The following is a 23,626-nucleotide window of genomic DNA, read 5'->3' as shown; positions in this document are numbered from 1 at the left end:
CGCTCAGCTTAGCCCTTCCTGAATTCTTGAACCACAGAAAGAGTGAAGGGGAATATACTGAACGTTGTTGTCTTAAACCACTAGGTTTTGGGCTATCTGTTCAGCAACAGACAATTGAAACCCTGTCCGTCATCAGTAATGTAGCATGCAAGTTAAGTTGATGGCTTTCGTTATTGGGTGCATACGTGCTGGGGCTTTACGTGTATTTTCAAACATTATCTTCACTCCTTCAACAACCTTGAAAAGTTCGTACCTTATAGATAAGGCACAGAAAATTTAGGCCAAATATGAATACTAATAATCGTAGCTAACACAGTGAGTCTTTACTATATCCCCAGTTGTATTCTAAGAACTGTATACATATTATTTCTTTCAGCTGTAACAAGAACTCCGTTTTGCAGACAGGAAAACTCAGGCACAGAGAAGTTTAATAAATGCCCAAGATCACACAGTTTGTAAGTACTAGAACCTGGAATGTTCTTAGTCCATTGTGTAAACGCATAACTATTTCACTATACTATACGGATTGGGAAGGTTGGGATTCAATCACAGGTGTCTGGCTCCAAAACCCAACTCATCTCATGGTAAATACTACAGATGACTATAAAATAAAATATGTATAATAAAGGCTACATACAATGGTATGTTTAAAACAAAATGAACATGTACTCCTGTGGACTTGGCTACCATCTTGTCTTCATAACAGTCCTAAGACCTGACTCGGAATCTCCACAATCAGTCACTGGATGGTCCCAGATGCTGCCTGCTATCTCGTCCCAGTACCAGGGAGAATGCTCAACCAGCTTCCAAAAGGCAGAATGGGTTACAGTGTATGGCATATCGCAGCCTCGCCCACCAACTGACAGGACATGAAATCAATTCAGTTGTGGCCAGCATTAAAAACTTTTTTTTTCAAAAGAAAAGAATGGAATAGAAAATAGAGTGCATCAGATACCCCAGAGATACTATTTTGTGAAATCTGTGTTTCAACCATATGTAGGTATGCATATATGTGTGTAATGTAATGTAAATGCTATACAATATAAAATTATTTCTTACTATAGGTTGGAGTCAAAATATGGATTCTTTTAAAAAAGATATTTGGAATTAAGAAGCTTCCTGTTATACTTGGTTTGGAATCTGCTAGAGACAGGTGTTACTTACTCCCACTGGGTTTTGATTTCAATCTGCTGGAGGTGGTATTTTATTATAAACAAGCCCGAAAGGAGAAATGTAAGAGCGGAGTCTAGTGCCTCCCGACCAACAGAGTATTCTGTATGATTTATATAGTTCTGGGTCAATTAAGCCATGGCTGCGATATCGAAAGAGTAAATGAACTAAACAAAGCTTTATTTACTGCCTTTGTGGTCATCAGATCCTACAAAGTGAAAGCTAGCTTTGTGAAACATTAAACAAGAACTTCGTAGTTCACAGTTGAATATCTCAGGAAACTTCTAACTCCTCAGGAACTATAACATGAAACAGACCGGATAAAATTACATTTATACCAGACTTTTCTCCCCACACGTTTAATCAGTCTTCCTGGGTTCACAGAATACAAATATTCCCTACACTTCCATTCTTAATCTCACTGGGAATATTAGCTAAGACAGCACTTGAAGGAGTTCAAAGTCCGTGTGTCAACAGGATTATTTCTCAGGCCTTTCATCAAATACTACCATGAGCCATAGGGGTTTTTTTGTGGGCGAGAGGGCTGTTGTTTTTTGTTTATTTTTTAACTAAGTCCGAATCAAAATTTTATTTTTTTATTTGCAATTTTGTATTTCCACATTTCATGCAGAAGATTTAAGTTGGGGCCTAGGTGAATGAACTAAATTTTAACAAGTAGATGTCCATAGAGAGAGCCTTCCAAGAAAGTGGGAAAGACCTAAAGACACACTCTAACCCTAGCAGCAGTTTCCACATCTTAACTGCATCTGGTAGTCTTGTGGGAAGCTTGTTGTACATACATATTTCTTATCACACCCCTGAGATAGTGACTGAATAATTCTGAGGTGCAGTCCAGGAGCCTGGATTTCTTCCAATTAAATGATTAATTGGTTTGAGCTCTGTGCTTCTTAATCCTGGCTGTGCATTAGAATTAAGCAGGGGTTGGGGGCGGGTGGTGGGTACTTCCCTGGCGGTCCAGTGGTTAGGACTCCGTGCTTCCAATGCAGGGGGCATGGGTTCGATCCCTGGTCAGGGAAATAAGATCCCACATGCTGCGCAGTGCGGCCAAAAATAAAAAAGTATGGGGACCCTTTTATAATAGTAGATGCCTTGGTCCCTCCATCCCTCAGAGAGTCCAACATTCCTGATCTGGGGTACGCACAGCCATCAGTATTTTTGAAACAATGCTAAGGTGATTTTAATATCAGCTAGAGTGGAGAGGCCCTGGTGTGGAAGAGGATGCAGCAAACCTGGCATGTAAAAGCCATACCTGCACAGACTTCCCCTGGTCTACCAGGGGGACCAGGGGGACCAGGTGGTCCAACAGCCCCCGTTTCTCCATAGCGGCCAGGGTGCCCTGGATCCCCTGGAGGCCCTGCCAAAGATAATGGCATAATGTATATAGTAAACATATATATACATTTAATGGCTCACGCGCAATCACTTTTCGTGAGCCTTGTTAAAGTACACCAGGAGATTGTTTTGCAGTTTCTCATCACGTTTAAAGTGCAATATCTTAGACCCTCCGCTGCAGACACATGCAGACACATAGTGCGGAATTTGTCATCGATCTAGGCTGCTTTCTTCCTGGAGGCAGCATCTTGGCAGGTCTTAGTCAAATGGCTTCACACATTTCTAGCGATTAAAAAACCTACTTTCTGAAAGGTAACATAATAAAAATCCCAGCATGAAGTTCACCCACTAAAATAAAATTTGGTGTCTTATGGCTGATAGAGACAGACCAAGATGCACATCTCTACTTGCACTAATATAATTATACATTCATGGCAGAAGTTCGTATACGTAGCCTGCTGAGTGTGTAAACTACAGAAGGACCAGGCCAAACCCTTCTTTTGGGACCATGCAAATCCCATTTCAGCATAATCCATAGAGAAAAAAAATGGAACACAAACCTTTGAGTGGAAGAGCTGGAGTTGCCAAAACCCCTGGTGGTCCTGGGTGCCCGCGGTCTCCAGGATCTCCCTGAAATCATTCATTCGTTCACTTTTCTTAGAAATATTAATCTTTTTCTCATGTTTCCTGGCACTAAGTAAATATTAGCATCACCAAGTGGGCATTCATATAGGAAACAAAGCCTGTAGGCTGACTAGAGAAATAAATAGCTCATGGTGGTCTAAGAGGAACAAAAGTATGAGATCTCCCACCTACAAGCAGAAGTTAACAGCCAACTGGGAAAGTTCTCCCCCCCCAAAAACAATTCAAACTCCAAAAATGCTTCCATGTGCATCAACTAGATACCTCTGAAGCCATGAAGTTTCTCGGATCTATTATGAGCATTAATGTCTAACTTGCACTCCAGAACAAATAGTTTATTTGCCTATAGGACCTGAACCTACATTTTATTTTAGCAGCAGATATTGTCCCCCTTGATTGTGTCACCTTAATGCCACCATGGCTTGTCCTGCACAAGTGCTGAAGGTGAGGTCACATAAAAAGGAAAGAAAAAATGCAGTGGTGTTCAAAGCAAAGGACTCTCCACGGTTCCCTGTTTTTAATCATGATACTGTATAATCCCTAGGGAATTTTTGAATCTCTCATTATTATTCACCTTCAAAAGGATCATTGCTCAAATGTAAAAGGTAATCATTACCACATGCATTAAAATAATATAAGCAAAATGAACTCAGTTTTGAATGATTCTTTGAAATATTTAAAAAAATAAATCAGATAACGTAAGGGATATAGGATGTTATCAGACTGTACTCAAATAGGCTCACTTTTTTACCTTTGGACCAAGAAATCCAAACGGCCCAGGATCTCCAAACACTCCTGGTTCCCCCTACAAATAACCAAAAACATGTCTTTTTTTATTTTTATTTTTTTAAGCATATATATTTATTTTTATGCACATATTTACCTACAAAATTTACAGGAAATAAAACAATGCATAATATATACAGTGCTGTTTTCATGAGGATCAAACAATGAAGGTAATTGCAGAACATCAGGGATGAAACACGCCTTTTTTAAAAAATGTGATTGGGTAACAAATTATCTCATTCTCATTTAATCTGAATGACCCATGCTCACCGAGATTCTGTACAGAATCTTAACACTGCTCTGGGGTTGCATCCGACAGTTTTGCTTTAGTTTTTGTACCCACAGTGAAATCATGTAACTTATAAAATAAATGTGTTCCCTTTCTCATTACTGTGTGTGAGTCTACAGGCCCCGGTACAACTTTTGAATGACACTGAATTGCATTTACTGATGAATATGTATTTATCCTCTCTATAATCGTGTTTATTTACCTTTAATCCTGGAAAACCTGGAGAGCCATAGAAGCCAGGGTCCCCCTAATAAATTCACAAGAATCAACACAAGCAGAATTAAAACAAAATCCATAAACCAGTTCAGTGAATCATTTTTCACCTTAGGAGATTGCTTCGTTGGTATTTAATCTTGTCTGCAAAGGTAGCTGGATAAAGGAAATAAATATAAAAGAGATTCCATTTCTTTATAACATTTGTTATTTTAATTGATCTTTAATCTTATTCAAAAAAATAAATGTCCTTGACAGTGCTTTAAATTAAGAACACGGTTGTGTTGTTTTTGCTGTTCTTCCATTTCAATTTATTTAATTTAATGCTTGCACTGGGCTAAATATCTTTGAATCATCGCAATATAATTTGTCTAGAGATTAATAGTTGCTCTATGCATTATGAGCAATGAAAATTACTACGGAAGTCAATATTGTCTTGTTAAGTACTGAATCTGAGTGAGATAAACTCAATGCCCATGCTCGCCAAGGTCTGGTCTTCATAGTGACTCTATGAATGGGGATCCCATTAGTGACATGTGTGGAGATGTTTGAGGCCTGATGCTATATAGTTGTTTTCTAGTTACTGCTCCTAGATCAGTACCTTCTTTTATCAAATAGGCTTAAAAGAACAACTCCAAGCTACTATCACACTGACACTGAGCCAGTAAGAAAATGCCACGATCCCATTACTTCCTGCCAAATCTCCCATCTTCTGCTTGTCTGTTTTATCCAAATGATGTCCATGAAAGGGATGCTCTGGGGCACTTAGCTATTACACAATTCTTGCTGACCAAAATATAGCATTCCTCTTAGAGATAATCTCCACTTTTGAACTCTCAGAAATATTGATCTAGTCTTATAAAAATGTGAGAGAGAAATGCCTCCAAACTCACTGAAGTTAAGGATGCCAAAAATGATCCTTACCCGAGGTCCTGGAAACCCAGGAATACCTTTCTCTCCTTTTGTCCCAATACCGGGCTCCCCCTTAAAGAGATGACACTTTTAGAGGAGTTCAAGCAACAGTATTTCAGCAATACGAATGCAAAAACAAAACGAGAAATAAAAATTATTGCCAGCAGCTTAAGAAAACAGCTACTTTGGAAATAGTCTTCCTACAGAATTATGATGAAATATTGAAAAGTTCTAGTAACATATCGGCATTTAAAGCAGTGATAATAAACCATGTAAAAATTTTAAATTAAGATAGCACATCATACAATTTTTTAAGTTCTTTAAATAAATTACCTTGGGTCCTGGTGGTCCGGGAGGTCCAATGATTCCAGGCGTTCCTTTAATACCCTAAAAATCACAATGAATATAATCTGGCTTACCGGCTTTATTCAACATACTGAGTTCCATCTCTTTAAGAAATTACCTCTTTCAACAGCCATTCTCCTAATTTTTTAATGAGGGATTACTCGTCAACTGTCGGTAATTAGCAACTAAGATCCAAGCGCACCTTTGAACCTGACACTCTTCAGGAGGCCAGTTCTGTGTAAAAGGTGTAGCATTGGGCCGCGTGGGACAGCAGAGCGGTGGGGGGAGCCACCATGGACCCAGGGCAGCAGATGCAAGCTGGGAATGCAGCCACTGAGAGGAGAGGCTCCTTTTGAGCAAGGTAGTGAAACTGAATCCAGTAACTGAAAACTGATGGGAGAATGTGCACATGACATCAGTAACATCAGTGCTGGAGGGTGACAAAGGAATTAATATTTGCCAAGAGTCTATTACATGCTCGGTTCTATGCCTCTGTCACCTTTCAATTACCAAAGCATCAGATCCATATGTAACATCTAAAGGACAGCTGGATTTCCAGTGGTATTTTCAGCGACCATATCAAAGACATGAATGGGGGACTATATCCTGGAGGACATGTCACAGTTTAGCAGCCCAAGCTAGGTCTGCCACTCAACAGCCGGGTAAACTTGAGAACCCTGGTAACCTTTCCAAGTCTCACTTTTTCAACTCTTTATAATGAAACTAATAATAGTGCCAACCTGTAAAGGTTACCCTGGGATCAAGGCAGCGTTGCATGTAGGTGCTCAGCTCTTCGCTGGCACGGGAACATGTTCAGAAAACGTTGGCTATGACTACTTTACCAAGGTCATATATGGATTGAGAATTACCTTTGCTCCTTTATAGAGACCAGAATCAGGTGGCTGCACCAGAAGGGTGGGTCCTGGAGAACCCTGCTGGCCAACCTCACCCTTTAAAAAAAATCAAGATAATAAGAATTTCATATTAACTTTAGTTTGAAATAAAAATGGAAACGAAGAAGACTTTCACCCACATATTGTGGTATAATGCTTACAAGCCTTTATGTCATGGATTTAAAATAAAAATTATGGCAAATACATAATGTAATTTTAAATGTTTATTGTTTTTCATAAATAATACATACTGTTAAAAATGAATTTAAAAAATAAAAGTAATCCATAATCCTACCATCCAGAGGTAATCTCTATTAAAACTTTGGTGCAGTTCTTTGTGGTGTGTGTGTGCTTGTATGTATGTGTGGGTCTATAACTGTGTATACACACATGTATACATATGTCTACATATACACATATGTGCATAATATGCATGTGTGCATACATGTATATGGGACTAAATGGTGTGTTAAACATAATTTGAAACTCTAATAGAAGACCCTTATTCAAAAAGACGCATACACCCTAATGTTCATTGCAGCACTATTCACAATAGCCAGGTCACAGAAGCAACCTAAAGGCCCATCAGCAGATGAATGGATAAAGAAGATGTGGTACATATACACAATGGAATATTACTCAGCCATAAAAAAGGAATTATATTGGGTCATTTGTAGAGACGTGGATGGACCTAGAGACTGTCATACAGAGTGAAGTAAGTCAGAAAGAGAAAAACAAATACCATACGTTAACGTATATATGTGGAATCTAGAAAAATGGTACAGATGAACCTGTTTGCAAGGCAGAAATAGAGACACAGATGTGGAGAACAAATGTATGGACACCAAGGGGGGAAAAGGCGGGTGGGATGAATTGGGAGTTTGGAATTGACATATATAAACTAATATGTATAAAATAGATAACTAATGAGAACCTGCTATATAGCACGGGGAATTCTACTCAATGCTCTGCAGTGACCTAAATGGGAAGGAAATCCAAAAATGAGGTAATATATGTATACCTATAGCTGATTCACTTTGCTGTACAGCAGAAACTAACACAACATTGTAAAGCAACTATACCCCAATAAAAAATATATATAAGTAATACTATATAATAATAAACATAATTTAAATGTAGAATATAGTTTATATTGTATTAAAATTTAAAATCATTTAATATATTTTACAACACTATTTTTTGCACATTTTCCTATCACATCGGGTGGGCCAAAAGGTTCGTTCGGTTTTTTCCATAAGCCGGCTCTAGTAGCACTTAGTTGTCTTTAACTTCATTTGGAACAATTTTGTTAGACCGTATGTGACAGGTGTCACGTCAGCGTGCATTTAAAAAAAGACATCAAAATTGGTGAATTTTTGTGTAGCCATTTTAATATTGGAGATGGAAGAAAAAAAGCAACATTTTCGGCATATTATGCTTTAAAAGGTAAAAACGCAACTGAAACACACAAAAAGATTCGTGCAGTATATGGAGAAGGTGCTGTGACTGATCGAACATGTCAAAAGTGGTTTGCAAAGTTTCGTGCTGGAGATTTCTCACTGGATGATGCTCCATGGTCAGGTAGAGCAACTGAGGTTGAGACGGTCAAATTGAAACAATAATTGAGAACAATCAACATTATACCATGCAGGAGATGGCCGACATACTCAAAATATCCACATCAAGCATGGAAAATCATTTGCACCAGCCTTGGTTATGTGAATCGTGTTGATGTTTGGGTTCCACGTAAGCGAAAAAAACCTTCTTGACCATATTTCCACATGCTATTCTCTACTGAAACGCAATGAAATAGTTCTGTTTTTAAAACAAATTGTGACGGGCAATGAAAAGTGGATACTGTACAACAATGTGGAATGGAAGAGCTCGTGGGGCAAGCGAAATGAACTACCACCAACCACACCAAAGGACGGTCTTCATCCAAAGAAGGTGATGTTGTGTATATGGTGGGATTGGGAGGGAGTCCGCTATTATGAGCTCCTTCCGGAAAACCAAACGGTTAATTCCAACAAGTACTGCTCCCAATTAGACCAACTGAAAGTGGCACTCGACAAAAAGCGTCCAGAATTAGTCAACAGAAAACGCATAATCTTCCATCAGGATAATGCAAGACCGCATGTTTCTTTGATGAACAGGCAAAAACTGTTACAGCTTGGCTGGGAAGTTTTGATTCACCCATCGTATTCACCAGGCATTGCACCTTTGGATTTCCATTTATTTCAGTCTTTACAAAATTCTCTTATTGGAAAAAATTTCAATTCCCTGGAAGAATGTAAAAGGCACCTGGAACAGTTCTTTGCTCAAAAAGATAAAATGTTTTGAGAAGATGGAATGATTAAGTTGCCTGAAAAATGGCAGAAGGTAGTGGTACAAAAGGGTGAATACGTTGTTCAATAAAGTTCTTGGTGAAAATGAAAAATGTGTCTTTTATTTTTACTTAAAACCGAAGGCACTTTTTGGCCAACCCAATAAGTACTAGAACCTGGAATTTCCCCACATCATGACGTCTTCCAGTATATTTTTGGCAAGCGTGTTAAAAGGCTGTACCATAAATTTCCCAACCACACTGGAACTCCATGAGAGCGGAGCTCAGGTCTGTCTCGCCAAATCCCCACACCAAGCACCAATACTAGCCTGGCACAGGGTAGATGCTCAATATCTATTTACCCACAGTTGTTGAAAGAGCCCCTCACCGACTCTTAAGCATTCAGATTGTTTCCAGATGAGCTTCCACCTTAAGGCACTTTTCTAAAGTTTATCCTTACCTAGTTTTGTGTTTCAGCAGAAAGGACTATGGGTGTGAGGGGTGGACGGTGTGTTGCTCAATGCTTTGGGTCACAGTTATTCATATTTTTATTTATGTGTGAAGTTTAGGACTCTGATGAAATTTGGCAAGTTAAGCTAAACAAATCCATAATTAAACAAATTGTTACCCTGGATATATTATCAGAAATATTCCATGTCTTTGGGCTAGGGGGAAGTGTGTTATATAAATTAAATTGAATTTACTGTTAGGTTTTGTCAGAACTGTCATTTTATAGTCAAGGGTAATGGTGTCATAATAATTCAGCAAAGACAAATTCTCAGCCATAAAGCTGGACAGTGACGAGAGAACGAACACAAGTTAAGTGGTAATCAGAATCGTCTCCTCGACCCGGGTAGCCCATACATTTTAACATGTGCTCCTCCACGCAAAAGGGAGTTCTTACCGGGTCTCCCATTTGCCCCTTTACTCCCACGCCAGGATTACCCTGGAAAAGAAAAGAAAAAGGAAACTAATTGCTTTGGAATATTAAAAAGTAATTACAAGTAATAAGACTTCTGGTTAAGCAATTTGTTGAAGTGTATTTATTAAATAGTTCGGGAATTCTAAAAAGAGGGAAGACATGATTCTGACAAATATTAGTGTCAGTTATCTCATTGTACATGGACTTCATTTGTGTATCTTACTCACGGCCGCCTACCTTCAAACCTGGACTCCCAGGAGGGCCTGGAGGTCCCTAAATCAACAGCAAAAACACACAAATCAGTTATCAGTGATGGAGATCAGACTGTGCCCTTATTGGTTGTCCCAAGCTCCTCTTTAGGAAACGCTTAATTTTGAAACACACATGATGGACTTCCTACCATGGCTGGGCTGCTTGCCCCCCACCTCCACCCCCCTCCTGCCCCCCACCCCCCTCCTGCCCCCCACCTCCAGGGACCCGTGCTTCAGGAGGGACTTACGCTCATAATGGTGGGTGTATCTCGGCCTGAATTGCCCAAGACTGCAATTCTGCTTTCTTTTGCTTGATTTAAATATCAAGTCAGGGCTTTTGGAGAGACAGAATCAACAGTGCTGTACTTACTGCCAACCCCGGCTCTCCTGGATATCCCACTGGGCCTGCTGGTCCTCTCACTCCCCTTGAGCCCTAAACATGAGAAAAATCAGTAAATTCTTTACCAGAAACCATAATCATCGTTCACGGGAGAGCTGCATGTAATCCCAGTTGGATAAAGACCTCCGGAGAAAGCACAGTCCCGGCCACACCTGCCCTGCTGCGTCATCTTGAACAGTAGCTCTGATAGAGCTGGGAAAAGGGCACAGAGCTGGCAGGCAGTAGCACTTGGTGAGTGTGACTAACTCCTACGTTTGGGATTAAGACCCAGAGATCAATCTACTTATTCACAAATAAATCTTGTAGTAGCAAAAGTAGAGAACAAAGAAACCTTGTTACTCCTAAATTCCATATATGTTATAAATTTAATATACATCAAAATGCTTTTACAATATTAATATTACTTAGCATTAAATAAATTATTAATGTAGTTATACTCTAATATATCCTTTCAACATGCCCTGTAAGATCAGTGTGAATAGAAATGTCCCCAATTCAAGATCAAGGTAATTAAGCCATAAACAATTTCCTGCAACATGTTAAGTTACAGCAGAATAACACACAAATTCACAAGGAAAGGTTATAGTTGGGCAGTTCTAGAAGTATGGAGAAAGGGGCTCTGTTCTCCCACTCACCTTGCCCATGTCAAATGATTTGAGAGTGTGCAATGGCATTACTCTCTCCTAGAGAATGAACTGGTATTTATTTTAACAGTGACACCAAGGTATCTCACTGATAACGTAGAACTGAGCTGCCGGAGTAGTAAAGAAAAAACAACCTGAGAAAGTAATCCTGTCAACAGCCAGAAGTTACCAAACACAATTATAGGTGAACCATTAGGAGGCCAAATTGCTTTCAGTTTTAATCTTGTGAATATTGATGAATTGCAAAGACAAATATAATCATTGAATCACAAATTCCAGGAACGTGAAGATAGGGCAAAATACTAAACATAATACACAATTACTGATTCAGCAAGCAAAATCATTTTCACTGGACATATATTATTTAGGTAGTTTCTAAGCGGAATTATCTTCCTAAATATTAAGCGACTATAGCTATCCAAGCAATACCAAATGATCACTGCAAGATAGAAGTGAAAGGTAAGCCGGAGCTTACTGAGATTCAAGGGCGGCTCTGTGGGCCCGGGACCTGTGCAGTCACACAGGGCCTCACGCTTGATTTAATGCTCTGCTGTCACCATCTTAAAATTTGTAATAATTTTTGAACAAGAGACCTACATTTTCATTTTGCACCAGGTGGGCCCTGCAAATTAGGTAGCTGGTCCTGCTGAGATGCAAACTAGTGGAGACCATAGGCTATCTGAGGAGCAAACAGAAGCGCATGGCCTGCCCAGAAGACTTACTGGTAAGCCGGGAGGTCCTCGGTCCCCTCTGTCACCCTGCAATAGTATCAGGACATTGCATTAGAAGAGCAACACCATTTCCCTAAAACACACAACATAAAAGTAAACACACACACACAGGACTTATTTGGACTGTCTGTGCAGTTTGTTCAGTTTTTCAGTGTTGAAAAGACAGCTGTGGAAGGGCTCTATGGAGGTGCTTTCCTGTCTCCATTCTTAAGCCCTGAATTCTACTTCTACCCAGCTGAAACCAGGGAAAGACTGCTGGAATCGTGAGGACATGGAATCAAGATGAGATTTCATCTTTCAGTTTAAAATGTTCTAAAGAAAAAAACAAAGCTCTAAATTCTCGATCCAGTGGTCCCATTTCATCAGTTTAACTGTCTGTCATCTGATTGGCAGACCTTTCCTCCCTTAATTAACACCTGTTATCACCCAGGAGCAAATGTAAAGGGAATTCGTGTGGAAACCCTCTCTGCCGCTGTGCACACCTACCGCTTTGTGACTCGACTCTGCCCTGAGACTCTACTCACTTTAAAGGATCAAGGGGTGTATATTCTCTTGAATACAGACTCTTCCTTTTTTTTCCAAAATGTAAAATATACCGCAAAATATACGTATGATAAAATTTAACATTTTAACCTTTTTTAACGGTACGGTTCTGTGGCATTAAATACATTCACCATGTTGTGCAACCATGTTGTGCTTCCATTGTCCAAGCTTTTTCATTTCCTCATGGAAACCCTGTATCCATTAAATACTAGCCCTCCATCCCCCCTTTTCCAGCCCCTGGCAAGCACCATCTACTTTCTGTCTCTATGAATTTGACTACTCTAGGGACCTCATCTAAGTGGAATCACACATTTCCTGTCCTTTAGTGACCAGCTTATTACACTCAGCATAATGACCTCAGGGTTCAACCATGTTGTAGCATGCTTTAGAATTCCCTGACTTTTTAAGGCTGAGCTGTACGTGTGTACATACTACCCTCTGTTCATCCATTCATCAGTAGGTAGACACTTGGGTTGCTTCCACCTTTTGGCTATTGTGAATAGGTTGCTATGAATATGGGTGTACACATATCTGTTTGAGTTCCTGCCTTCATTTTTGGGAGAACGTATCTAGAAGTAGAATAGCTGGGTCATAGGGTAATTCCACATTTAAGTTTTTGAGCAATCACCCTACCATTTTCCACAGCAGCTACACCATTTTACATTCCCACCAGCAATGCACAAGGGTCCCGACTCTTCCACATAATTATTAACACATTATGTTGTTTTTCTTTTTCTTTTTTTAATAATCATCCAAATGGGTAGGAAGTGGATATAGGCTCTTAATAAGACCATTGTTTCTCCAAGGTTATCGATCTGCATGCCACTTTCATTAGGGATCCTCTGTTTCTCTTTAAGATGAGGAACTCTCTATATTCATCTCCCTTTCTGTCTTGCTTGTTGTTTCTTGCACAATTACCAAAAACTACTCACCATAACTAATATTGTACTGTTCATCATACTTTACAATACATGGCAGTATAAACTATTATAACAGACCATCAGCACTGAGAGGAAGGCAGGGTAGATATTAATTTCCTTTCACAAATAAGGCAAATGAGGGGCTTCCCTGGTGGTGCAGTGGTTGAGAGTCCGCCTGCCAATGCAGGGGACACGGGTTCGTGCCCCGGTCCGGAAAGATCCCACATGCCGCGGAGCGGCTGGGCCCGTGAGCCATGGCCGCTGAGCCTGTGCGTCTGGAGTCTGTGCTCCGCAACAGGAGAGGCCACAACAGTGAGAGGCCTGCGTACCGCAAAAAAATAATAATAATAATAAATAATAAAAAAACTAAGGAAAATGAGGCTCAGAGAGGTTGAGGGGGTTGCTTAAAGTCACAGTAGTAGGTAAGGGTCAGTTCACTCCTTCCAACACATCATACTGGTTCCTAGAATGACCCTGTTTTTGAAGCTAAGTTTATGAATGTATCATTTAAGCTATAAATAGAAGCACAGTGCTTGCTGTCTAACAAGTAAGAATAGGCACAGAGGCTATAAACACACATTGTAAGCTCACTTAAGGGATCACCACTCAGGTGTGGCCACTCCAGGTGGCACAGAACTTGGAATCTGATAGAGGCAATCTAGGACTACTTTTATCTAATTATTGTAGAATATCTTTCCTTAAGAGAAATGACCATGTCTTGAAAATGTACTGTATCTCTCCTCTTGAGTCTATCGTATCTAGTGATCTCCTTCTGCTCATCCACGGCTACTCAGATTAGAGAGAGGCGGTGGTCATTCAAGAGTTTATTTCTGAATATTTGTACATCATTCTCTGTGAAGAACACAGAAGCATTTCTTTTGCTAAGGACAGTGCTATCAGGTTTCTACAATTTTCAAGTTCAATAGTGGTGACTTCTATCAACATGAATGGTAAATATTAATATCACAATATTTTAACTACAAAGTAATTAATGATTCTCAGCTGGAAGTGATTTTTCCCCCAGGAGACATCTGGTAATGTCTGGAGATATTGTTTGGGTGTGGGGGGTGGGGGTCAGGGGGGTGTTACTGGCATCTAATGGGTAGACACCAGGGAAACTGTTCAACATCCTACAATACACAGGTCAGCCTCCACGACAAATGATTCACCGGCCCAAAATGTCAACAGTGCCGAGGCTGAGAAACTCTGAAGTAAATGTATTCATTGCAACTCTGCGAGAATCGTAGGGAGGGAGGGGAATTCTGCAGCCAGAGAAGCTAAAGCCAAGTGCCTTCACACAAGAAGTATGGGTCATCCCAGAGGGTCAGGGTAATGATCAAAACCAGTATCCTCAGAGCCATTTTAAAGGAAATCTCAGTCCATGTGTTTTCTGCATGGGTTTACTTATATAGAAAAAAATTGTTTTAAACCCATCCTGATTGTAAAGCTTACCTGAATACCTTTAATGACACCTAAAATGAACACTGAATTTCCTTTTTCTCCTTTTTTCCCAAGAAGGCCCTGAAAATAAAATATTCACTTTAAGAGAGGAAAAGAGCATATTACTATTTCTGTATTTTCTTTTGCAAATGAAATATTACTCACCAATAAAATTACCATTATAATCATATTTCACTAGTGGAGATTTCTTTATTCTCATTTTTATTATCATCCTAAGGTTGTCATATTATATTTGGTTAAGATCTACTGAGGAATCTCCTAAGACAGAATATCTACTAATATATTATATTATATTACGTGGCCGTGAGCCACGGCCACTGAGCCTGTGCGTCCGGAGCCTGTCTCCGCAACGGGAGAGGCCACAACAGTGAGAGGCCCGCGTACCGCAAGAAAAAAAAAAAAAAAAAAAATTCCTCTCGTCTGGAAATACCTAGAGGGGTTTATGTATCTGCAGTGAACCCTGAATGATAAACAACCTAAGCTTTGCTAAGTGGCCTCCCTTCCCCTATCATCCATTCTCTGTATGGCAGCCAGGAGCATCATGATAGAACATCAGTCGGATCATATTTCTTCCTTCCTTAAAACCATCCAGTGCATTCCCATGGCATGGAAAAGAAAACCCAGCTTCCTTCCATAGTCTACAAGGCCCCGTGTCTTCTAAGTCCTGCCCAACTCTCTGTCCTCATCCTCCAGTCACCCGCATTTGTTCACCAGGCTCCCAGTACGCTTGCAATAACTCTGTTTCTCGAACACATCCAGCCTGCTCCCACTGGAGGGCCTTTTCACTTAAGATGCCCACTAGGCTGAACTGTGGCTGTCTTACTGGGGAGCCTTGTGGGCCAGGAGCTCCTCTTTCTCCTGGAAAGCCTGGAGCACCTCTTGAGCCGTTGTAGCCATCTATGCCAGATTTGCCTCTGGATCCAGGAGGCCCTGGGTGCCCCTACAAGAAACAAAATGATAGGTGAAGCATTTTTGCAAGAATACCATAACAAAAAGGTTCTGTGATATGGGTCCCCAAATTATGGCAACTGTGACTCACATGTCGTTCAGTTTTGTGAAACTTCCTTCCCCACCCACAAGAACTACGTAGCATAGTAAAAATAAATAAATCTATTTTCATATACCCCAATTTAAATTAATTTAGTCTGGAGTATTTTCAGAGATCAGGGAGGAAATCTTCCTTGAAATCCTTAGAAAGACTCTAATTAATTATAAACCCTGCCAAATACCTTTTCCTTCTTTCCTCTGGTTTTCGTATAAGCAATGAGAGGTTTGAGCCCACTCCCACCATTAGGACTCACCAGCAAATATAAACTTTTGTAATGAGTATAAATTTATTTCCAGAACATTGTACTTGACCTGACAAGTATACGAGCTCATATCTTGGAATGCTTTTCTCCAATCTTTTTGAAAACCTTGTTCTTCAAGTAAAATGTTCTGGTTGCAGAGTTATTACACAAAATTGAAATGCAAGCACCCTTCCATTTACTAAAATAAGAAAATAAAGAAGAGTTTGCCATATATATTATATATAATATATATCATATAAATATATTTTATATATATACAAAACATGTGATTTTAAGGGCTTTGATGAGTGTCCCTCCCTTCTTTAAAATAAATGGAGAAAATTTAAGGATACTTACAGGTATCCCATCCAAACCTGGGAATCCAGGAACACCAGTTGGACCCTAAAATCCCAGAAAATAAAACGAAGATATAAAAGCTACTAAATTATTAGATTAACAGGTTAATTTACTTAAAAACATTAATAATTAATAACTTGTTTTAAAAACAAAACCTTATCAGTCATTGTCATCTATTTTTACATTAAGGAGCTCAAATGCCAACATTTGGAAATCAACCATTTGTGCTTTTCGTTTTGTACTTAGGAAGCCAACATGGCAATATTAGTTCAAAGAATACATTCAATACCCTATAACTGGAAACTCAACTTCTCAGACTCTATTTATCCTAGAGAAACAAACTCTTAAATGTAAACACAGGTAATTTACAGGACTGTTTTTGCACACTTGCACTACACGAAGTTGGACTAGGATCTCAAATTCTCATCAACAGGGAATAGACTATAGTTTTATCCATATTATGGCATATCATAGAGTAAAGGAGTAAATTCAATCTACACAAATTGATATGAAATGATCTCCAAGCCATATGCTTGAGTAAAAAAAAAGGCTCTGCATGATACATATAGTATCAGTTAGGTTGTTTTAAAAAGCCATAAAGAAAACCACTCCTTACTGGGTAAACTCATGTATTTAAGTGCTTAGAAAAGGTCCAGAAAGGCATGCTCCTCTGGAAAGGGGTTAGGAATGAGGACTGAATATCGAAGAGGAGTTTAGACTTGATTTTTCTAAGGTTCAGGTAGGTACTACTCGTGATTATTAAAAAATCTGGCATAGCAATTCTGGTGAGGGTTTAATATGAATCTTTCACTTAAGAAGAGGCTTACCTTATCACCCTTGTCACCTGCTGCTCCAGGAAGGCCACTGTCACCTCTCATCCCTTTCTCTCCTGGAATTCCAATGGGTCCTGGTGGCCCCAGGGGTCCAATAGGACCCTGTGGCCCTGGTGGTCCTGGTTGACCCTAAGAAGCAAGATTAAAAAGGCAGGGGGATGGATGACTCTTAAGTAATATTTTCTAACAAAAAAATATGGTGACTTGGGTTTACAGAAGACTGGAAAATTAAAGATGGAGCAAACTCTAATAATAGAAGCACGAACGATCAATTAATTATAAAAAAAGAAAATGTTGCCTTTTTCAATCTGAATCAAAGCTGTACGATAAATTTGAATTACTGAATGTACACACACATCTATAAACTGATTATAGTTCTCTTACTATTTTCATTCTGTCATTGAAATTTATAAATCTTGAGCTGTTTAGTGCAGTAAGGAATTTTTAAAAATCAAGGTCTCATTAGCATTATGTAAGTGACACAAGGTAAGAGTGAGGAAAAAGTGCCAGATATTTTATTTACTTCAAATGGCTCATAATTTGTCTGCCCTTTTAGGGAGAAACATTTCTTTCTTAGCTGCTTTTAGCTAATTTCTTATCCATAATTTGGAATCAGGCTCTCCATGTCGCATTATTTTTACGCAATCCAACTTTCTTTCCATAAATGAAAACATCACCTTTTATTTTAGGCAAAGAAGTTTCAGGAACTCAGTTCTCCCCCTAAACCCACAGTGGGAACATCTCTGGGACAAAGATGAGGAACTCCTTGCTCCCTTTAAGCCTGTTCTCCGTTGCATTTAGATGCACTGTTGCAGTGAATGAATGTTCAGTTACGACAGGGAGTCTCACAGCTCTTCCTAGGAGTAGGAAGGTTGGTATGTCTCAGCATCAGTTTCTCTAACTTCCGGATGATCGTATCTAGCTGCCTCTTTGACATCTCCTTGAATACGATGGTACCCTCAGCTTAAAAAAATCCAAAATGCAACTTTTGATTTTACCCCCAAATTTGATTCTCCATCCACTGTCTCTGTCTACCCAGAATCCAGCCCCAGAATCCTGGGATTCATCCTGGATATTCCTCTTTCTGCCACACCTACATTTAACCCATGATCGATTCCTAGCATTTCACTCCCGAAATGGGTCTGAAACTCACCCACCTCACTGTCTGCCTTGCTGTGACCCTGCAGGTCAGCATCAGTGAGACCGGTGTTCCAGGCTCCCAAATGGCTTTCCAGCTTCCTCTAACCCTCCTCCCTGCCTCTCTTCAAGTGACATTAAAACAGATATCAGAGGGACTTCCCTGGTGGTACAGTGGTTAAGAGTCTGCCTGCCAACGCAGGGGACACGGGTTCATGCCCCGGTCCGGGAAGATCCCACATGCCGCGGAGCAACTGGGCCCGTGAGCCACAACTACTGAGCCCGCATGCCTGGAGCTGGTGCTCTACAACAGGAGAGGCCACCGCAACGAGAAGCCCACGCACAGCAACGCAACTAGAGAAAGCCCGTGCACAGCAGCTAAGACCCAATGCAGCCATAAATAAATAAATTTATTAAAAAGACAAAGAAAACAGAAATCAGATCATGGCATGGCTCTGCTTTTTAAACTTTCATTGTCTTCCCACTCCATGTAGAATAAACCTCGTGCTCCTCCCTTCCAGACCTTACAGGGTGTGGCCCCAGATTCCCTTGCACCCCATGCTGTGCCCACCCCACACTCACTAAGTCCCAGCCACGCTGCTCTTTTCTGTCTTTGGGCCTCGGTGCGAGCATTCTCTCTAGATCTGCACATAACGGGGATCTCTCCTAAACTGCCACCAGTGAAGCAGGATCTCCAATTCATCCTCACCCCCATTAGTCTCCCTCAGGGTATCCTGTCCACTTCCTTCTTAGCATCTTAGCATTTCACATTTTTTAAATTATGTATTTGCCCATTAGTTTGTTGTCTGCTCTCCGACTAGACACTAGCACCATAAGGGCAGGGATATCTGCTCACCAGTTAAGTCTTCCATCTACCATCTACCGTGGCCTTTGGCTCAGGAATGAATGAATGAATGAGGGATAGACGTGGCAGTGACTATGCTCACAGGCTTAGTGGTCCAGCCTGACCACCCATCCGCTCCAGACACACTCTATACGAGGGCCCTGTATGATCAGGAACGTGATTTTTGAATGCTGCAAAAAGTTATTCTATCAAATGTAATCTTTATGACATACAGATTGATTTTACACATTCAAACTTGTTTACTTTTTATGAAATAATCAACTCATGGGAACAATGAGGCTCTCCAAATGAATTTAAGAATCTAAAATCAGGGTTTCTAAGTGATACTTCTAGGCTCAGCATTCAATCTCTGTCTATCTAAAATCAGGGTTTCTAAATGATACTTCTAGCCTCAGCATTCAACCTCTGTCTATAATTTGATGTGCGCAGAAAGTATCTCAGATTCATATGTTTTTTTAAATAACTCGCTTTTGCATTCCTAAGATAATACTCTTAGATTAAATAAAGAGAAGCTTTATACTGAGACGTTTATAACAAGGCTTTCGCCGATGCAGGGTGATCTGGTCACATGACACCATGCCCTGTGGTGGCTAATGTGTCCAGCTGTGTTGTCTAACACATGTCAAAATCCATGCTTTATTTCACTACAGTTTGAAAACACTCTGTATTCATCTGAAGACAGGCTGTCACCTGCAAGTATTTTATGCTTTTTAAAAATTTTCCAAAGATTTAAGAAAAAATCATTTAATATCCCCTTTCCCGACCCAAACAACACGGATAACTGCATTCAGAGAGCAAGTAAGTCTCGATATGTGGAGAGAAAAGCTGAGTGGATTTCAAGAGATATCTGCTTAGAACTTTTAAACCTCTGGGCAATTTCAACCTTAGTGCTCAACTGTAACCGTGCACGGGACCCTGTATAAGAATGTAGGGCTATCCTTTGGGTGTATGGGGCCCAGGGAAAAATATGTTTTGGAGAGTCCCACCTACATAAAAATTTGAGTCACCTGAAATCAGTGTATCAGTGTCATTCTGGTGACCCAATCTCAGGGATTCCATGAACGAAGAACAAAATCCCACAAGCGGGCAAGGGAGGCTGTCCTATCAGGCGGCCACCCTCTGGATACCAGGGCCCGGCCATGGGGCCCCAGCCCAGCCCAAGAGCATGAACCCCAGGGCTCCTCATGCGGTCAACTCCCACTGGATAAAGGGTCAGAGAGCATCCTGTTGAAACTACTTTTAAGCCCAAGATGACGCCGCTGCTGCCTGGGTGCCACTTCAGCAAACTTATGTAACTTCTGTGCCCCTGTAAACGCTCCTCATAAACAGAAATGGAATGCATCCAGGCAGCTAATGGCCAGACGCCAAGCCAACTTCGGGCTCTACGCGTGCTTCCTTGTTCCTTATTCATTTCTATTTTTCTCTTCCTTGTTCCTTATTCTTTATCCTATAAAGGCTTCTTGATTTCTCCCCATTTTGCAGGTCTCCGGATCCTCGGGAACGGAGGCTGCCCACTTCATGAGGTGTTAAATAAAATTTGTTTGTACCACCTAAACTGTCTTGAGTTTTAACAACCTTAAAGGGAAGAAACAGATGCTGGGACCCATCGGTCCTGGTCCCCAGTGAGGCCCTGCCTGAGGCGGGGCCTGGGGTCAGGAGCCCTGCTTGTCCTGGTCTAAGGACAATAATGCAAGAATATTCCCCACGTCATCTTTGGTAATATCAAGAAAAACTGGAAATCCCATAAAAATCCCAAATGAAACTGATTGAATGAATTATGGTATCTTCATACAATGAAATACCGCACAGGCTGTCTTAGTCTGGGTGCCCCAGAAGCAAATTAGGACACAGCATCAATGCAAACAGTTTAATTGAGAATAAAGGAGACATGGTAAGAAGGAGACGGGATGAAGGAGCAGGGATGTGACACAGAGAAGGAAAGGCAGCCCCTAAGGCTGTGCTATCAAGTCAGTTACCACCGTGGGTTACTGGAGCTTAACCCAGAGCAGAAACTCTGGGTGTCAAGGTAGAATACACACCTCAGAATTACCCGGCCCGGGGTAAGGGAGTTAGGGTGTTTACCTCACTGGTGGAGGGCCACTGATGGTGGGTGGGAAGTGTCTGCTCCTGGGGCTTTGAGAAAGCCCACAGACAAAGAGATGAAGAGACTGGCAGCTGGAGACCCCCCCTTAACTCCCCCCCAAAACAGGAGCACTGAAGTAATAGGCCTCAGGGAAATGCACAGGGCCCAGACACTGAAGGATGAAGTAGGTCTCTCTGGATGGATATAGAACAGCCTTGTGATACCCATGAAGAAGAAACAGAGTGACTGAGCTCCAGGCTCTGCAGTCAGCGCCTGTGTGTGAAGCCCAGGCCCACACTTACTAGCTGTGGGACCTTGGGCACGTTTCTTAACCCCTCTGCTCCTCAGCTTCTTTACCTGTCAGTGGCTTGTGGACCTAAAAAGAACAATGCATGTAAGGTGTTTAGCATAGTGCCTGCACAGTAATGCTAGCTATCGTTATTATACATGATCGTTATTATAAATAGTTCATTGTTAAGTGGGAAAAAAAAGCCATGTATCATATGATCCCCCCGATAGAGAAACAAATGGACATACATTTTCTTAACATATATGTTTGTAAACGAACATTTCTAGACGGATATACAAGAAATGGCACGTTACCACATCTCAAGAGTGAGAAATGCAAACCAGGGCAATGATAAAGTCTGTTTTGTGAGCATCTTACCAACAGCAAATGTGACTTTTATAATAAAGATTAATTACGATTTCTTTCATCATTAAGTCATTGACCTTGCTAACATTACCGACCAACTTTAACATCTGCCTAAATTTTATAAATCAAAATCATACTTTGTTTGTACTTTCCCTTCTCCTCATGCTTTTTCATCATCATTATAATAGCTACTATTTCTTGAGTATCCATAAAAATACTAAAAGCTCAGCATTTTCAAGGAAGCTTAAATGTATAACTATGTGTTACAGAAAAGACAACAATAATATATAAAGTCAATTCTATGGGCACAAACCATCTGGGGGCACTCTGAGGGCATCTTACTTTTCTCTAGGTATTATACAATTTTTAAACTACAATCTAGAAGCAAGAATAAATAATGAATTCAGCTGACCTTTTCTACCTGTTTTAATTAATCTTACTTGGTTTAGATTAATTACCATGAGTGAAAAGCTCCCATTTTTCCTAAATGAAAGGCTCAGGAAATAACTGCTTTTTCATTAAATATGGAAATTATCTTTGTGTCTTACATATAATTCACACAAACTCCTAAATTATCTTTTGTGAATGCTGTACTTCACAATAACGTATTATTTAAAAACAACAAAATGCATGTTTGAACATAAAGGGTAACAGAGTGGACAGCCAATTCACTGGCTATAATTCTCTTTAATGTATTTCATTTCAGACACGTGATGCCGGATCCAGGGAGCTAATGGAACTTTGGGGAGAAAACAAAAAGGAGTGGAAATATTCAGCACAGGGGCAAGAATGATAAAACTCCATTCAAGGGCTTCCCTGGTGGCGCAGTGGTTGAGAGTCCGCCTGCCGATGCAGGGGACACGGGTTCGTGCCCCCGTCCGGGAAGATCCCACATGCCGCGGAGCGGCTGGGCCCGTGAGCCATGGCCGCTGAGCCTGCGCGTCCGGAGCCTGTGCTCCGCAACGGGAGAGGCCACAGCAGTGAGAGGACCGCGTATCGCAAAAAAAAACAAAACAAAACACTCCATTCAACATAGAAATGTGTCCTGGTTTGAGAAAGCGCCATCTAAAACACTCACGAACAGAAGTACGACGAGGGATGGTAATTTGCATTATTAAATTCTTCCTCCCTCCCTTCCCCCTCCTCCCCCAGCCCTGATCGGTCACACCGATATCCTTGCCGTTTCTCAACAAGCTCTGTTCTTTCACAGACTTCGGTGTCTTGTCCCTGAAGTGTCCCTCCCATGCCTTCCATGTCATCTCTCAATCCCCGCCTCCCCCCGCCCCGGAAAGACTCCAGTGATCTCCTGCCCTGGCCCCAAACCCTTCAGAATTAAATGCCTCTCCAAGCCGCCTCTATAATAACACTTCTCACTGGCTCCTGTGATCACCGCTTTGTCTGTAAGTTCCCAGGCCTACATCCACCGGACCGCGAGCTCCTGGAAGACAGAGTCTAGGTGCCCAAGGCCACGATGTTAAGGCAGGCAGAGAACAATAAATACTTAATAAAATAATGTTAATAAAATCTTAATAAAATAATTTTAAAAATAAAATATAATAATTAATAAAAATAATTAAAATCTTAATAAATACTTAATTAAATAATAAAA

The 23,626-nt window shown here is 40.6% G+C and overlaps 1 protein-coding gene across 2 annotated transcripts in view; it reads right to left on the bottom strand.

Moving 5' to 3' along the window:
• Positions 1-23,626, bottom strand: part of COL4A4 (collagen type IV alpha 4 chain) — a 138,530-nt gene that overhangs the window by 72,932 nt on the left and 41,972 nt on the right. For both annotated transcript variants that reach the window (XM_073807187.1, XM_073807188.1), the window contains exons 5-19: positions 17,272-17,406; positions 16,445-16,489; positions 15,622-15,738; positions 14,790-14,858; positions 11,866-11,901; positions 10,470-10,532; positions 10,086-10,121; positions 9,831-9,872; positions 6,580-6,660; positions 5,699-5,752; positions 5,378-5,437; positions 4,443-4,487; positions 3,917-3,970; positions 3,084-3,153; positions 2,441-2,545 (exon numbers count right to left, since the gene is read on the bottom strand). In XM_073807187.1, coding sequence (XP_073663288.1) covers positions 2,441-2,545; positions 3,084-3,153; positions 3,917-3,970; positions 4,443-4,487; positions 5,378-5,437; positions 5,699-5,752; positions 6,580-6,660; positions 9,831-9,872; positions 10,086-10,121; positions 10,470-10,532; positions 11,866-11,901; positions 14,790-14,858; positions 15,622-15,738; positions 16,445-16,489; positions 17,272-17,406 — 1,012 coding nt within the window. The remainder of the gene's footprint in view (positions 1-2,440; positions 2,546-3,083; positions 3,154-3,916; positions 3,971-4,442; positions 4,488-5,377; positions 5,438-5,698; positions 5,753-6,579; positions 6,661-9,830; positions 9,873-10,085; positions 10,122-10,469; positions 10,533-11,865; positions 11,902-14,789; positions 14,859-15,621; positions 15,739-16,444; positions 16,490-17,271; positions 17,407-23,626) is intronic.

The sequence above is a fragment of the Tursiops truncatus genome, chromosome 7 (assembly GCF_011762595.2).
Source record: "Tursiops truncatus isolate mTurTru1 chromosome 7, mTurTru1.mat.Y, whole genome shotgun sequence".
Lineage (NCBI taxonomy): Eukaryota > Metazoa > Chordata > Mammalia > Artiodactyla > Delphinidae > Tursiops > Tursiops truncatus.
This window is presented reverse-complemented; position numbering and strand designations above follow the sequence as displayed.